The following is a 17,303-nucleotide window of genomic DNA, read 5'->3' as shown; positions in this document are numbered from 1 at the left end:
TTCCAGAAACAAGTATCAAATATCTCCAGGCAATCTCTCAAACTTCATCTCACCTTACAGGAAGAAAGAAAAAACAAGAAAAATCTCTCAGAATGGATGAAGAATGCTTCTGCCAGGGGCTCTGGCTGCCAGTCCATAGAGCAACACTGCAAGTACTGCCCTGTGATATCAGACTGTGCCCTCAGATTTCAAAATATCTGGCCAAGCATTTATAAGTGAGAGAGACATTTAAAAACAAACATGTTTTTCTGCCTAAGTATTGAAGCATCTGGAGGAAAAAGCAATTGCATAATTTTATCATTTTACCCTGCCACATGTGGAGATGCAGCTAAAATACAGAAAGACAAGCATCAGGTAATTTCCCTCTGTAACCAACCCAGGTAACTCAAAAAGGAGTCAGCTCCCATGCCTCTATGACATGTTTTAAATTATTTATTCATGTTTGCCTTCCCTACTTTTCATAATTCAGTGGGAATTGAGATTTTTATGTTTTCATTAATTGTAATATGACATCTGTGAAGCAAAACAACAGATTACTGCGAGGCTTTGCATAAAGTCTTGTAAGATGGCAATGCTGATGGTTAGTACCTTGACACAGTTTACTTCTGAAACTCAAAATGCCATTAAATAGACAGCAATAAATATTTACCCCCATTGTTTGTGATGCAATCAAGTAGCATATGGCTTTGCAATTTCATTAAAATTTCATAGAAAAACTGAATAAGTGGTTTCCCTATCAGATAGAAAGTGTCCTAATTTAGAAAAAAATCCAAACCCCACCACCAACAAAACACACTCTGAGCCTTTTCTGTGGACTTTATAATGCTATTCTTGACTAGTAATCTCAAAGAAAAAGTTATATTTATTATCTGTTTTTCAGTGCTACATAGTAAACATACATTCATAGAAGACCACTAATATTAACAGGTAAGGATGCTGAGGTCATCCCTCCCTACTTCAATTTCTGGAGAAAAAAAAATTAACTCCAGATGTACTGAAGTAAAATCAAATGCACTCTGAATACACAGAGAGGCTGCAGATGGCTGCTAGGTGTTCTCTGATTGTTTTCATAATTTTTTTAATGAATTTGAGAGCTGATTAAATATTTTATGCTCATAATCCCTACAAGCTCTGGATATTCACCCTTGTCCTTTGAGGAGCAGAGAAGCCAAAGGCAGGCAGTCCCTAGCCACAGACTTTATACTGGAGACATAACCCAAATTTACAGGATTAAAAAATTAAATAAAAATAAGAATAAACAGTTAATCTGTTCAAAAAGCATAAAAATGCAAAGCACAAACAGGATTTAAATGTAAAATGTACTGTTTAAATCATGATATGATGATACACTGAAAACACCAGTTAATTTATCATGGTCCACCTCAATGGCATTTAGTAGGTGCCCTGTTGCATTAGTGATAGGCAACAATGAAGCACTTTTAACACTTGTACTGTCAGGACTACAACACATTTGGGTAACAGCAGGATATAGAGATTGCCATTAAGTCACTGCTTGCAGTGCAACCTGCGTTTGTCCATAGAGCTTGTATGTTAAGTCTTGGTAGGCATCCCTAGTTTGTCAGGGATGCAGACTGGCATTGTTCAGAAGTGGGACATGGCTATTTGATCATCTAAACTCAAACCAATTCCAAGGTCCCTGTAGAAGTGCTCTGTGGCACCACCCCCAATTACAGATTAGCAGTCATATGAAATATATAACATATCCTTCAATCACAGTGTGCTGCCCGTGCCATTGCATAGCACGACACGTTACACAGAGTGATGGTGAGGGGGCTGTCAGCCACATGGATTGAGCAGCTGGCTTTGCATATAAATCACACAAAAAGTCCTGGACTTCTTTTCAGAAGCACAGTGATGGATCTATATATGTATACCAGATAAAATAGCCAAATGTCGTCTAGAGAAGGGCACTTTCTCCTAGGCCAACCAAATACAGCAAAGGACAAAAAAACCCCATGTAGTTATTAGTACCGGGAAACATTTCTCTCACCCCTACTCCCTATACCCACATTTCCTGGCACAAATCAGAGGATCTAAAGCCAGAGCTGTCACCCATAGGACAGTAGTGCCATCCCTGAGAAATGCAGAAATACTATCTCAGCTGAACATATTGGGGGAACTGTGAAGAAGTTGGTTTGGCTTGGAAAGACTATTTAAGCCAGAAGCCTACCCTGCCTGCCTTTTTGGATCAACCATGAAAGTTGGGACTGAAGTCTGAAATTCAGGTGGTTACTTTCAGTCCCATATCCCTGTTATAGAGCTTCTACCTACTAGAACACCAATACAGCAAAAGGCAAAGTGTTCTCATTATACATGCCATGTTCAGGAATGGGCCTGGTCGCAGTATGTTTTCCATCAGAGATTTTGTCATCAAAGATTTGCTTCTACATGGGGTTTCTTATCTTTGAAACAGAACTGCCTCACTTTGATGTCGTCAGAGAATAGAAACTAGGCTATTTCTGATGGTTAGACTGAGAGGCAGAGCATGCTGAGCCATTCTTCTGTTTATTGTGGTAACACAAATGTATCTTGGGTGTATGTGTGTGCTGAAAATACGTTTTACATATTAAATGCTAGTTCTCCCATCTTTGTGTTTCACTCTTAAATGTCAAGCTTCTCGTAGCAGGCATATTTTTCTTTCAGTTTTATAACATCATAATAGATGCCTTTGAATGTTATCTTTGCAAGAAGCAAACAAAACAGCCTGTCACTAAAACGAATGCTTCATAATTCTCCCTGAAGATGATTCCAAAATTAAGAGCACGGGGCAATGGTATCAAAAGGGTGTCTGCATCAACTGTTGCTGGTGTGAGTGACCTTCAAAACATATAGGATGGTAGTTTGGTTGGTGGCATTGCCCTCTCCTGGCCAGTTTCAGCATAACCCTAACCCTTGTACTTGCCCCTGTTGAGTTCCGGGCAAGGTACATAACAAAGCCCCGTTACTGCTCCATTTCCTGTTGTTGTGAAGAGACTGTCGTCGTGTCACAGCAGCACCACGAGTATCAACACATAAACTTTCCTTCAAGACTTCCATCCAAGGATTTTAAGGCACTTCATCAACATTCTCTGTTTCTCTAATTAGCTCTTGAGAAAGAGAGAAATATCAATGGCCACAGTTCAGCTCTTGCTAATAAAATTTTGGTTGGGGAAATAACAGCAAGTGAGGCTGATTCAGAAACAAAGGCTGTAAGGCTTGTGAGGCCATGACTGCAGTAACAGCAAAAAGAGCTGCCTAATGCAACTAATGCCTTTGTGTCACTGAGTGTCCTCTCCCACCCTCCCCATCAAGCATCCAGAACAGAGGTCAGACACAAAAAGGACTCCTGGAAACTCACGGAGGATGCAGCAGGCTGTGGTGTGTGTTGGGGCACCACGTCCATCAGAGTTCCCATGCTGGATGCCACAGCTCAGCTCAGTACCAAGGGGAATGTACCAGCACTCCTTCCCCCTTGAAGCCTGAGGGAGAGAAGCAAAGGTATTCAACACAAAGGAAAGAATTTTCTTAGTGGGAGAACAGACTTACCAATGAAATGTCTGAATATAACTAAAACAAAGGAGGAAAGTTGCCACCTTCTTTCATCGCCTGTAGGAAAAATATCTACAGGCTACAGTCTTAGGGCAATTTACACATTTTGTATTTTCTTCCACGTGTAAAGTATGTCTGGTGGACAGAATTCCCCTGAAACACATGTTAAAAAGATTCCTGATTACATTGGCTTACACTGCACATAGGATCTAATATCTCTCCTAATTTATGGAGGAGAAATCCAAATTCAACAGAAGTCAAATATGCCAGCCAAAGCTGTACTGGTCCCTAGTGTCAAATATTCAGGGTATTACTTGATTCTGTGCATTTAGCCCAGACATCAAAGATTCATAAATAATTTTAGGAAACAATTTCACATACTGACATTTATATTTAGGAATTTTCTGGTAATCTATATTTTCTTTGCTTAGTCTTCCTTTAGAAGTCTGGAGTGAAGTCTTGTGAAAGGAAGGGTGGGGGAGTTCGGAAGAGTTAACAGAATGGATAATGGCAAGATTCCTTGAGAAAGACTGAATGACAATAGGAATTGCTGGTTTTAATAATCATTTAAAGGTGGGCAGGAGTGTAACCCTTAGGCAGATGGTCACTGTTATCTTGGTTGTGTCATCCTGGTACATCTCTGGGAACCAAAGGTCAGGGGTAGGACAGGACGGGTCATGTAGGCAGAGCCAAGGCGGGTTGCTGCATCTGCTCAGGGTGGAGGCATTTGGGGGCCCGTTCTGCAAAGCGAGGCTGAAAGCGAGTGAGCAGGGAGGCCATGAGGTGTGGGGCAAGGACCTGAGGCCTCGTAGGGGCCATGTGGCCCCAGGTATCTCCGTTTTGGAGCGTGGGGATCCCCAGGAGCAGGCCTGGCTGGGGGAGACCAGGGTACAGGGAACAGCAGGCCCGGAGTGGGGGACTGGGGTTTCGGGAACCGACCGCCATCCCCAGCAGCAGTGTGGTCCCGGGGGGCTGAGGAACCCCTGGGGAAGGGGTGGCACAAGGAAAACCGAGGGCCCCCGCCCGTGGGGTGCCGGGCCCGCCCCGTCAGGGCCCCCCGCTCTGCGGCCCTACCTGCGCCCGGCGCGGGCAGGAGGGTGCAGGCCCGGCCCGGGCCCGGCCGCGGCGCGTCGCCGCTTGCCATGGGGACGGGGGCGGGACAGGCCGGCCCCGCGCAGGCCCCGCCCGGCCGCACCGGGCCCGCCCGCAGCCGGGGCGGGCCTCAGGGCCTGGGAGCGTGCGGGGGGAGCTGGCGGTCAGCACGTAGCGTGCCGATTGTTTGCAGCAGCGGCACGTCCCCACCCGCCGCGGTCAGAAGCGTGAGGAACCCGCCGGCCGGCCGGGCCCAGGCCCCGGCTCTGCAGGCGCTCATCCGGGGCCGCGGGTGCACCCCCAGAATCCCCGCCTAGAACCCCAGTGCAACGAGCGGGCAACGGCCTCCCTCCGAAGTGCAAAGTTATTAGTTAAAACTAAAAATTAGATCTTTAATGTTCAAGGAACGTTTGATACATTAACCCTTATTTAACACCTAGACATAACAACCTCAGGAAACGCAGGAGATGCGCTGTTGGAAGCTTTTAATATTCAGTGCAAAACAAAGTCCTTTACAAGAACACTTATTGCAGAACATGTGGCTTTCACATTTTATCTGTTTGAGGCCTGGTAAACAGGCAAAACTAGTGTACTACTCCTGTTCCTATGCAGAGCATTTGATTATCTCTAAGATACGCTGCACTTCAGAAACAATACCAAGTACTAGCTAGGTATGGAAGCTGGAGCTCCTTAGGGAATAGAAGATAAACTACCATTCCAGGCTTTGAGGCACTCATTAAAAGAGAGTTTCTACTGTAGCTCCCATGCATTCAGAATACAAAAGGGCTGATCCACAAATCAACAAAACTAAGTGACGTGACTAAGTGAAAGCAAGTTCCTCTGAGCCAAACCTAGTCCTACCTATGTCTGCAGCAAAACTGGTTTAACTTGATGGATGTGCAAATTTACACCACTCAGGGCCCAGGAGCTTGACCTTAGCATCTGTGCAGCTTACTGTCCCCCACCCCAGCTCTCCTGCTGAGTGAGGAAAAACTTCAGTACCACACACTGTGCATGCCACTGCAATAATGGACTGTTTCACTTTAATTGTTTTTAAAAATGACCTGTTGTCTAGAAAACCTCCCATCTCCTGAACTACAGTCCATATTTATGTTTCAAAAAAAATCCAGTTTCTTCCTATGATGCAGAGGGCTTGACTAGAACTGAAGCCAGTGTCCCTTTCTAGCTCTTGTACCAGTGATTCAGTGCAAGGAGGTACACAACTGCTGCCCATCATGAACCAGATCTGGCAGCCCATCTGACAGCTGGGCTAGCAGAAGTGAGTGCTAGAGTGTCCCATGACTCCCTGACACACTCTTGTAAGTAAATTCTGTGCCCATTCAATCCTCCTCAGTCCAAAGGACAGGTTTTCATGCTGGGCATGGAGTACAGAAAAGAACTTGGAGGAGCAGAAAGAGGAATCCTTGGCACTCAAAAGAACCAGCCCTTCCAATAACATAATGCTGTACCCATTATAAATGAAGGGCCTTCTATTGCAGACCTTACAATAGCCCCACTGAGGTCAGCTGGATAGCATGGGCAAAAAAACCCTTTTCAGGTAGAAAAATATACTGTATCCATTATAAAAAAGGGGCCTTCTCCTGCAAATGTTACTCTGGCCTTACAATAACCCTGCTGAGGTCTAATGGATAGCACGGGCAAAAAGGTAGAAAAATTGTAGGATTGGTCCTCAAAACACTTCCATTTTAGCAAACACTGCCCATATCAGCTTTATTTTTTGTAATGAGCAGGAACTCCTTCATATTTTTTAGATTCAGCTAAGCCATAATATGCAAAATTATGTATGTTTATAAAATGTACCAGGATGTACCTTTTTAAACACTGGCAATAAACAGGTTGTCCCATGATCTACATTTAGCTATGCAAACCATTATTTAGGAACAGAATGTGCCAAGCATTGATTTAGTGCCTGAAGATACTGCTTGGAAGCCCTGTTCAACTGCCATTGCTGCAACTGCCAAATTCAGACCTGTGGCAGAAGCCTTTTGGACAACTACTATACTTGCATTACTAAGACTATTTTAAATCCATAAAAAAATTCTGATAGGTGTATCTGGGAGGGTTAGCAGAAAACACCACATGGTGTGTGCTTTATGTCACCGGGTTTCATAACTAAGGCTGACAGTACGAAATAAAAAATGGAGGAAAAGTCCAAAACCCTCTCTAAAGTTGGCCAGGATTCATATCCAGTACCTCAGGCATGCAGACAGCTGCTGTACTCTAAGAATTGGATAACTGCCCTAAATATAGGCAGTGGCTCTTAAGTGGCTGCCTTGCAGTTAAATTGTGAATTTTCCTTATTTCATTTCCAGTCAGAGCCAAGAGCTCACTACTCACTTCTGTGCATGTTGGGGTAGGGATGCATATCTGTACAGCCCTTCAGTGAAAGAAATTGTTCTGTACCCCTCAGTTAATTGTGCATTCCTGGCCTTGGTTTTAGTGTGCTGTGCATAGTTATAGAACACTGCTTTTTGAGAAAACGGGATGCACACAGTGCATGACTGCAGTTGCAGTGGCAGGTGTTGGAGGAAGACGTTGCAGTAGATACTGTTAAAGGTTTCATGCCATTTCTTCACAGTGTCATCCACATGTCATCCTGCACATTGCAGAATTTTCTTAACATTGACATAAAATCCTGGGGCAACATCTTCCTTGTCCCTTGAATCCTATATGCCATGTTCCCAAATCCATCTGCAGAGCAGCACTCAGCTGGTCCTGTGCCACAGCAGGAACTTTCTCACTGAAGCTCTGAGCTGTGGTTTTAGCCTTCATCAGCCAAGGAGCAGCTCTGCCTTCTCACAGTGCTGAGAAGAGATGGGTTGCCAGCTTCAGAGCCAACTCTTCCAAGGTGAAGAGGTGTTTTTTGTCAGCAGAATGAGATAGGAAACTACTCATTGTGTGAGAATAAATATGTCTGTGTCCTCCAAAGAGAAATGCAGGTGGAAGACACAGCCTCTCTGCACTTTCTCAGGGAGACTTGATGTGTGCATGAGGTTATCTTGCATTTACAGCATCTCTAAGTCTGTGAAATCCTTTTGCTGCTGAAGGAGGAGGGGACCACCAAGCCTTTTATACCAGGGTCCCATTCTTACTGTCATATTTCAGCCTGGGCCGGGGGAAGTTGAGGGTGGCATACTCTGTGGCATTCTGCATTTGTAAGTTCTTCACCTCTGCTGCAGAGCGCTCCCGGACCTTGGTGAACACTTGGATGTCTGCGTAATGAATGCTGTCATCCTGCTTCACGCTCTTGGGCTTACTCACGGTGGCGTAGACAGGAAACTCCAGAACATCTTCGTACGTTGGACCCTTTGGGGAGAAAGAGTTCTGGAAGGTCAGGTCCCAGGGCTGCTGCCACAGATGCCTTCCCCAGACCAGGCAGAGTCACCCTGCACACTGCTCCCAGCACCATCCAGCCCTCTGACACCTCAGGCTCTGAGAGAGATTTCATCCTAATGCTTCCACTGCACTTTAGGGGAAAAAAATGGGCCCGCATCACTGTGCAGCAATGCACATTGTTCCCACAAGCCATTAAAGCCTATACAGGATAAGACAATTCATGGCTCTGAATAAGCTGCCCCATGTCCTCCCAACCCATCTATCCTAGGAAGCAGTGGTCAGCACTGTCTTCTCAATACACAGTTAGGAAAACAACTCTGGGAAACTGTTTACCTTCCTGCCAGGCTGATTCTGTTGGCTCTCATGTCTCACATTAGTTCCTGAAAAAGAAACACCAGTGGATCAGGTTAACACAACTGTTTATTGTTCCACCTTTGAATGCAGAAATGCAGCATCTGGCCCATGGGCTCTACCCACTGGACACAAATCAAATTTCCACCTCATCTGACACCCTCAACCCTAATGCTGTCTCTGAGGCCTGCTTCCAAGAAGAAAGCCTGGGCTTGTTTCCTTGAAAAAAATAAGGTTTCCCAGGATGACAACATGTTGTGGACCGCGATGTTCTTGGCAGAACCTAGGAGGACAGACACAGCACAGAGAACCTCCTTGTCAGCCCCTTGGAGAAGTCAGATCCAGTTTTAACTTTGTTATTTCCTTTGCTGCCTGGCAAACATATTTTGCCCAGCACGGTCCAAAGGCCACAGGGCTACTTAGGGAATGCACTTTATTCTGGGGGACTGATGTCAGATGGATGTTTGCAGCTCTTACAGGAGTTTGATGCAGCTTCTGCTATGCTGCCACTTGAGAGGACTCACATGTGTTTTGATGTGAGACTCTGGTATTTTAAAGATACTGCTGAAGTCCTTTCCCTCCCCCTTGCCAAGTCCCATAGCACATCGCACCCCTTGCTTTAAGTTTTAAAGAAATCTTGCCTCTTGCTTCTACCAAACTTCTCTTGGGGAAGGTTAGGTACAAAAGAGTATAGGAGGGGACCTCAGCCTCAGGGATCCAATTCACAGTCAGCACTGACCAATGTCAGCTAACCAGGGGCTCAGACATTCTACCTCTCCTTGTTCTCTAAAACGTTTTCAAAAATCCTTACCTTGCTTTTCTTTCTTTCTTTTAAAAGGTGAAGGGCAATTCCTGAAATCAAAGAGAGATGTCAGCCCTGAGAAGCCTCAACCTCTGCTCTCATAACATGCAAACCGAAATGCACCACCCCAGGGTACCACATCTGTGGGTAATGAGAAAGGCCCAAGAAGTGTCTTAGAGAAGAGCTATGGAGCCAAGCCAGAACCTGAGCGACTCTTGCAGGGAGAAGGTCCAAAGGGGAGATGTGGGGATGTGTTTCCTTCTTCTGTGACACACCTACCATACTCCACAGACACCCCCAAGTCTCGTTGCCTTTCACCCCTGCCTGGCTGTCCAATATGCATATGCATCAGAGTGAATCAGAACAGATTTCATTGTAGTTTGGCAACTACATTTCCACAGCTGTATGATCAAGGACGCAGGGTGCAGGGCATGATCTCAATTGGCATGAAACCCTTCTCTTAGGGCCAGATGCTCTGATAGCCCTCTACCCTGCACTTTGGCCACCTTGCCCAAGGAGCAGCTGTGCACAGACCTTGTGCTAATTTAGTGTTTCAGATGGTTTTTCCGTTCTCAGTTTTCCACTTAAAACACAACCAAACCAAACAAGCTATGCACTTAATAAAAGCCAAGCTAAACCCTGATCTCGGCTGTACCTGTGTGACCAGAAAGAGACAAGCCAAACACAACAATGTTGCAGCCACGGAATGAAGAGGAGCCAAATTCATTCCAGCTCTTAACAATGGAGCCAGGAGCTGAGCTTCTGCAGGCTGGTGCTGGCAGGGGTGCACAGGCTGTCTGGCAGAGCACAGACATGTCACATTCTGGGCCAGATGCATAAAGGAAATGTTATCGTTGCATTGCGCTCAGAGGGCTGGAGGGGGGCAGGTGCCAGCCCTTGTATGGCTCCTCCTGCATACGCATGTCCATCTGGTGCTGGCCGCTGACCAACACAGCATGCAGCTGAGGGTCTCACATGGGTCTGTGTCTCTGCCGCAGCACAGGCAAAAGCTGAAGTGGGCAGCTAGCGCTTTTAATGGGGCTATAGAGTTACCAGATGGTTCCCAAGTAACATTGTATGTCCCGCAGCCTGTGCATTTGCCAGGCAGTCCTGCCGCAGGCAGGAACAATGCAGTGCCTGAGGCAGAGCTCTGCCTTTGCTGGCTTTTAGAGGCAGCTTCAGTGGGTGAGTGAGCAGGACAGTGTGTGTAGTAATGCCTTTGGCACTGTAATGGCAAAACAAAAAAAACATGAATGCAGGCAAAGAACTTGGAGACCTTCAAAATGGTCAGTAATGATTAACCAGATTTGCTAGACCTGGGAAGACAAAGACAGCTTTGGGGAAGGCAAGGTGGCCATGTGCCTGTGCAAAAGGATCCAACACTGCTTCCCATGACTCTGCTGTGTGCTGCCCCACAGAGGCACCAATGTCCTTGACAAAATCTGGGGGGCTGCCCCCAGGACTTAGGGGCCTAGCTTAAGGCAGCACTGCTTTTTCTTGCAGTGGTTCTCAGCTTCCTCCTCCAATGTCTCTATGAGCTTGCAGGGTCTCCAGGGCCCTCCTTGCCAAGGCTTGTGTGCTAGAGCACTTTGCTGCTTTGCAGCATTCAGGCAGTTGTACAATGTAATTAAAATAGCACCATTTGAAGCAAGATCAGCAGGGTCCCCATCCTCTTTCCTGTGAGGTAGGCTGCAGTATCAGCTTTCCAAGCTGCTCTTGTTTGTTTTGGTTGCTTTCCTTTGTAGAGAGAGCATTAGCAGCCAGTGTGTAGGCTGGAGCTATTCTGAGGCTGTCTGCAGGCTAATCACACCCAGGCAGGAGATGGCATCTCCCAGCCTCAGATCTGTGGTAATTAGAACGGATGTGGCAAGGGAAACAAGAGCAGGGCAAACCTCTCACCTCGTCTCAAAACCAGGTCAAACATGTTGTAACTAACTCACAGCCTGCTAGAAGCACATTGTATTCTACATGACAGCGTACATGTCGCTGCTCCTATATTGCTTCCTCCCCTTTCCCCATGTCAATGCCAACCTGATTTCTGCACTACAAAAGCCTGCTTCACAGTGGGTCCTAAATTTTGGCATCTTTTGCTGTCCATGCACACCAGAGGCCCTGAGTACTAAACCAAGTGGTGAGAATACCTGGGGCCTGCCCTCTGCAGGACCATATTTGCAGAAGTACCCAGACCTGAGGGCACGCTTTCCTTCATCAGTAGCTTTCTTCTGTGAATAAATTTGCTGTAATGGCTTTTCTTTAAAGACTTCAGGAACCTCCTCAGTCTCTTGCTCTTGGCTCTGTCTCCCAAAGCTTGTGCTTTGGTAGGGATCACGACAAGGATCTTCCGTCCAGGAGAAGGTGGGTTCCTATCCCCTCTAAGACCTTTTGTAAGTCTCAGCTTTACTTAGGAAGCCCAGCTCTGTGCTGACACAGCTGTGGTGCTGAGAAAATCAGAAATAAAAGCAGCACAGGTGCCTGGAAACACCTGTACTAAAATTAAGTACCATTTTTTTTCCCTCTGTCACCAAGGCAAAGCTATGAATCATGCAAACTTCTGCAGCGGGGCTTCAGTGCACCAGTCTGCTTTTGATTGTGGTCCTCTGTAGGTGTCTCCCAAGCCCATGTTACTAACAGCATGTTCCCATTTGCCTTCCTCTCTCCTTGCTCAGAGCCCGTTTGAATAGCTTGTACAGCACGGGGACAGCCTGGGAGCCTGAGCCCTTCTTCACCCACGTGTTTCCATGTACACGACAGGGGATGATGCTCCTGGGGAGAGAGCTGTGCTTTCTCCTTGCTGCACAGCAAGGAGATGTTAGCACTTGAGTTCCACAGGGATACTGGGGTCAAAAGGGTCTTTGGCCAGAGCTTTGTCCTCTGCTGCAGGAATCTGCCAGAAGGTAGTAGTGACACCACCAGCAGAAATACCATCCCAGATTCTTACTCTCCATGCAGCCTCTGGGAGAAAATCAAGCGGGACACAGGAGTCCTGGTCCAGTAGCCTTGGGGGAGCAGAATTTGATACTGCCCCAGAGAAGCCAGCGTGCCACCACGTTGCTCCGAAAGCTGCTCTCCTGCCTGGCCCTGCATATGAGTGACCTTCAGATTCTGGTTTATACTTCCTTGTGGTGGCAGAAGTGTTTGTGCACAGCCTGGTACTGTCCGGACATGAAAGTGCCACCACAGCATATGCTGTAATGGTGGTGTTTGTACTCCGGAGTCTCTGGCTTTGCCACTATGCGCTGTGGCACAGCTCTCCCTGCCACGCAGCATCAGCAGCATGCCGGCCAACTGCAGCTCTGCTCAAGGGAAGCAGCCTGTGCCCCAGGCATTCCGTGATCAGGCCCTTGTCCGCTGCAGTAATGAAGCTGATGCCCTAGGTGCCTCATTTACCCTCTGCCACAGGGTAGAGGAAGTAGAAAATGGGACTTTTGGGGGGGGGACATGTCAAGAACCAGCCTTCCACCTCCCACCTCCAGCTCCTGTTCCTAAATCCCAAACTCCTCTGCGCTCCAGCTCAGGGCTCAGGTTGGAAGGACCTCGGTGTCTCCTGCACCTCCTCCTCTGCTTCAGCCACTAGGTGATGCTGTGCCTCTTGTAATTATTAAAAAGCGCTGATGAATTTCCAAGACTTTTAACAAACGCAGTGTTGGAGAGAATGTCCTCGGCACTTCATCTGACGTTCATGGGTCTCCCCCTTGTATCACGCTCAGAGCCGAAAATATTTCCACTTGGCACCGAACGATGCTCCGCCGTGCCCTTTTTCTGTAAGCAGGAGGTCCGGGGCACAACATGAGCCAGGAGGGATTAAACTGTCATCCTTCCTCCCAGGGAGAAAGAGCAACAACATCTGAAAAACGTGGCCAGGATTTCCCAAGCACAAATAAAGTCCAGACAGACGCAGGCAGGGAGAGGGGCCGGAGGAGCTGAGAGAGCAGGATGGGGTAGCTGACCCACCAGCCCCTCAGTGCCACCACCACTGCCCCAGGGCCCCCTCCCTGCAGTATGCCAAGGGGATACCTTACGGTGTCTACCTGGCCGGAGACCACTGGGGCAAGGACAGGGAATTTAACTAGATCCTTCCTAGAACTGAGCTATTCTCAGCTGCTGGCATGGCTGCGGGAACCCAAGCTGCCAGTCCCAGGAGGTGCCACAGCTCTGGGCTGAGAGATGGGTGCAACAGAGCCCCTTCGCCTCCCCCCACGATGTCTTTGGCAGGCAGGGGCTGCCCCAGCCTCCCGCCCCCGCCGGCGCCTGCACAGTAGTGACCCAGGGCCCCTGCTCGCTTGCTCTCCGTTTCTGTGCGAGCTGGCGAGGTACAGGGCTGAGAGCGAGGCGGGAGCCCTGGCGAACCCAGCACTGGGAAGCAAAGCTTGCAAAGTCCACTCAAACTTCCGCTTGGGCTGCCCCGAGTTTCCTTCGCCATCCCCGTACCTGGCGGATGCCGTACTCACCACGGTCGCCCGCAGCTGCAGAGATTGCCCATGTCGCTCCTTCCTCCATGAAGTAGAAGCGTTTTCTGGACAGGGAGAGCTTGTATTTCCTGGTTCCTGCTCGGCCCCTGGCTATTCCAAGGGAGTGTCTGGCAGTGTCGGATTTCTCTCCATCGCCGCAGTGACTCTCTGCTAGGCCCGTGCGTGCCATCTACCGGAGGGCTTGCCCTGGGCTCTCCGTGCCCCCGGGCCAGCGCTCTCTTCTTGCTACTCAGGGCGGAGAGGGCAAGGAAGCAGGGAGCCGCCAGGCCTCAGCCCTGGGGCTAAAATTATGATTTGCACAGGGGGTGTCCCTCTGCTATCCCTCTCTCCCACCAGCGCCGTCCTGCTGATGCCAGCAGTGATGCAAAAGAGGATGGAGGAGGGACTTCAAATGTCCCTGAACAAAGGGAGAAACACCAGGGTGGGAGCAGTCAGTGCTGTTCCTGCTGTTCATCATTGCCTCTCAAGCAGGATGTCAGAAAAATGCGTGGCATGGGCTGGCATCATCCGTGGAAGAGAGCGTATCTTCTTGGGAGGGAGGTGATGCCCCACTGAAGGTGAGAGCAGGCTTGCAGGTCTACTCTCAGCTGAGCTCTAGCGCTGCTGCTTCTGCTGCAGGCAGAAAGGCATATGCAACCTCAGGGACCTTACTGAGAATCCATTTTTTTTAAAGCTACCTAGATGAAAGTGTACAGATTTGTGCTTTTGAGAATGACAGAATCCCATGAGGGACCTTGCATCATTAAGCGCCTGCAATATAGCTCTTAAGCTCAACCCTCAGCATGTCAGACAGGAACATTAATGTGCATTTTAACTCTCTACCCCTGTTGAGAGCCCTTCAGACTGTGGCTGGTCATTCCTGGACTGAATGACAGGTAGCTGATCTCTGGCAGCTCCAAGAGAGCTGATACTCAATACTGAAAGATACCATGTTAATGTAGTCCTCAGGCAGAAACTGTGCTCTACAGCTTTGATTTGGCAGTCAGCCCCAGTACTGTGCAGGCCTGAATGCCTCATGGGATGTGCTGACAAGTGGGTAAGTTTTAATTCACACTTCTGGCAGACTATCTCAGGAACCAGCCCTAGTCCCCAACTCCAGCTGTAGCCATGCTCTCAGCCAGGCTTACAGCACCATTTCTCATCTGCCCAAGTGCAGATCAAAGCTTGTACCTTTTCAAAGGTGGCAGGAGGAGAAGGGTTCTGCTTTGGAACTCCAAAACTGCTCCTCAGCATGTGGCTGGAGAAATTGCACAGCTCAGCCTGCACCACAGCACACCAGGGAGAATTTAGGACCAGATTTGTGCAGGCAGATGCGATTCAGTCCTTATCCCAACAAGACCATGTTCTCAGGGTCCTGCAAAGATGGGGTGGTCTCAGGAGTCTGTCCCTGCTTGGGAAGTTGCAGACTGTGTGTCTCTGGGTTCACCACAGACACTGTTGATTTAGTGACCCAGTGTCTGTTTTGATTTCTGGGATAACTTGGGCTTTGTTGCTTTGTGGAGAAGAAGAAAAAAAAAGGCTGGGAGACTGTTCCCATCAGCCCATTTCACAAATACTGGAGCTGCTGGTTTGAGGTCCACCAGAGAAACAGAAAGGCATCAAAAACATTGGCAGAGCTGGAGAGCATTTGGCTGCCATTCTGCATTCCCTCCTCAGTCTGTGTCTGCAGGGATAAAAAGAGCATGGCTTCCAGTGCTCCTGCTCAGCAAACCGATCAGGCTATTTTGTGCAAAGCCTGCCAGGGTGCAGAGGAACAGCGCAGTGGCTAACACCAGGCAGTGCCAGCCCCTCTCACTGCATCACTACTCGTGGCAGCTGTCTTCATGCTCTCAGGGACATCGTCTGGGTAACAAGCTGTGCAACTGGCACAGGACAAGCCTGCAAGTGCCCAGCAATAGAGAATGAACTCGTTTGAGAGCAAAGACAGGGCTAATAAAAGCCAGAGGAGGAACAGAACTGTGTAATGACTACTAATGCTGTGCATTTCTATTGCAGTAGTGTCAAGGCACCTTAGACACTGGGGGACTGGGACCACACTGTGATAGGTGTGGTGCTGGCACTGTCTATAAAAAATGAAGGAGAGAGAGCTCTGAACTGTTTGGGGCACTTTTGTTGTAGATCCCGCTCCCTGTGCAGTGCCAGCCCTGGCCACATGCTGTTTTCAGCCACCAGTGGTTGAGCAACCCACAGCCCTTGTGTTGCAGTCAGAGCAGAGCCAGATGGCATTCCATGCTCTAGCATGTGCCATGTCTGTATTGTGTAAGTATGTGCACTCCTTCAGCCAGGCACCCTTTGCCCAGCTTTCAGGTCATATGTTGGCCATCCTCCCTATCCCCAATCCAGTGAATATGTTTATCCTAGTGACAGGAGGCCTGCAGTGAGTGAGAGGACCATCGATCCTCCTTGCCAGCACAGAAGATGCCAGATCAGAGGCAAAGAAAAGCCTTTTACAGTTGCTTCTCTGAAGTGGCTGTGAGTTTGAAGACTCCTTTTATGGCAGGGGACTAAGAAATTTATGGCTGTACCTGACCCCATACACAGACACAGGTCTCTGCCCTCACCACAGGGATATGGGCTTGGGAACTCAGTCCTCCTGGGACTCAGGACATGGGTGGGTGCTGCTGTGAATGGGATGCGGTGTGTATCTGGTGCAGTGCATGAGGCTGGTGTGCCGTGCACTGAGGAGCAGAGAGAGGCTTATATACAGGGGAGCAGTTAAGAACTAGGCTGTTCCTGCCCTTACAAACAGCTGCTTCAAGTGATTAAAAGTCACTAGCCCAGGATTATCTCTGGAATTATTATTAATGACTTAGACAAAGCCCGTTGTAAAGGTGATTTTTATTTTGACAGTGTCTGAAATACTTACTAGCAGCAGATTATCTGGTCCTACTTCACGAGTAAGGGCATCCCTCAGCAGCACAAACTGTGAGTATGGGTATCTGATCTGTGCCAGGGGGGATGGAGGCTTAGCCATCCTCCCACTTTCTCTCATGAGGCTGGCAGGCAGGGCTGCTCTTAATTTGACTCTGGTCCTCATTGCTGGCAGGGGCCCTGAGAAGTAGAAAATAGCTGCACAGTGGTTCACTCTGGTCTGGATCCCACTTTGCCCGGCAAGGGTGAAAGAGCAGCCTTATACCACTGTTTCAGCAAACGAGAAGGTATGCTGCATGGGGTAGACTCCTGAGCAGGGTATTTCTGGCCCTATGTATTCATGGAGGCAGAGTGCAAAAGCCTGCAGGTCACATCCCAGCAAGGAGAGCGAAAAGCTCTGTCCACAGGGACCTTGGAACCTCCTCTCTTCTCTGTGGGAGGGCTGCAGTCAGGCATGCCAGGGACCCCCATATTTGGCCAGTGACACAGCATTTTGGCTGCTTTAATTGGCTCTGACAAGACAAGGATTGCAACTGGCATCTGCTGAGCCCCCCGAGGCCATCCAAGGCAGCAGCTGCCACTGACAGCAGCACACATGATCCCTGGCCCAACATCACAAGACTACAGCGAAATTTCTCATGTAGCTGATAGCATCATGGTGTCTGCAAAAGGGGCAAAATTCATCCCCTCTGTGACTCTACAGAGTTCTGGGATGACAGCAAGGCACTTGGGATCTGAGTAGGGCCTTTCCCTTCAGCATTTTGGGGTTCACTCTCTTCACAGGGACTGAGAAGGTCTATGTGTGAACAAGC

General features: G+C 48.4%; 1 protein-coding gene across 2 annotated transcripts; it reads right to left on the bottom strand.

Annotated features, from left to right (window-relative positions):
- Window positions 1-5,112: 5,112 nt before the first annotated feature.
- On the bottom strand, window positions 5,113-13,929 carry C5H11orf52 (chromosome 5 C11orf52 homolog). 2 transcript variants are annotated; one of them, XM_049799600.1, is made up of 4 exons: window positions 13,600-13,741; window positions 9,161-9,201; window positions 8,332-8,378; window positions 5,113-7,968 (listed from the first exon to the last, which is right to left on the bottom strand). In XM_049799600.1, the coding sequence occupies exons 1-4, from the start codon at window positions 13,629-13,631 to the stop codon at window positions 7,732-7,734; spliced, it is 357 nt and encodes a 118-aa protein (XP_049655557.1). In that variant the 5' UTR covers window positions 13,632-13,741; the 3' UTR covers window positions 5,113-7,731. The 2 variants fall into 2 exon arrangements, with proteins under 2 accessions (XP_049655557.1, XP_049655556.1); XM_049799599.1 differs by lacking the exon at window positions 9,161-9,201 and having other exon boundaries at window positions 13,600-13,929.
- Between the last annotated feature and the right edge of the window lie 3,374 nt (window positions 13,930-17,303).

Source organism: Accipiter gentilis, chromosome 5 (genome assembly GCF_929443795.1).
Source record: "Accipiter gentilis chromosome 5, bAccGen1.1, whole genome shotgun sequence".
Taxonomy (NCBI): domain Eukaryota; kingdom Metazoa; phylum Chordata; class Aves; order Accipitriformes; family Accipitridae; genus Astur; species Astur gentilis.
Note: the sequence above shows the minus strand (reverse complement) of the source record. Positions and strands in the feature narration are given on the sequence as shown.

Excerpts from the sequence above, each read along its gene's own strand:
- C5H11orf52 (XM_049799599.1), bottom strand. The coding sequence starts at position 13,789 with ATGGCACGCACGGGCCTAGCAGAGAGTCACTGCGGCGATGGAGAGAAA. Across the intron at positions 8,379-13,599 it reads TGCAGCTGCGGGCGACCGTG|GAACTAATGTGAGACATGAG; the intron begins GTGAGTACGGCA and ends TTTCTTTTTCAG. Across the intron at positions 7,969-8,331 it reads AGAATCAGCCTGGCAGGAAG|GGTCCAACGTACGAAGATGT; the intron begins GTAAACAGTTTC and ends TTCTCCCCAAAG.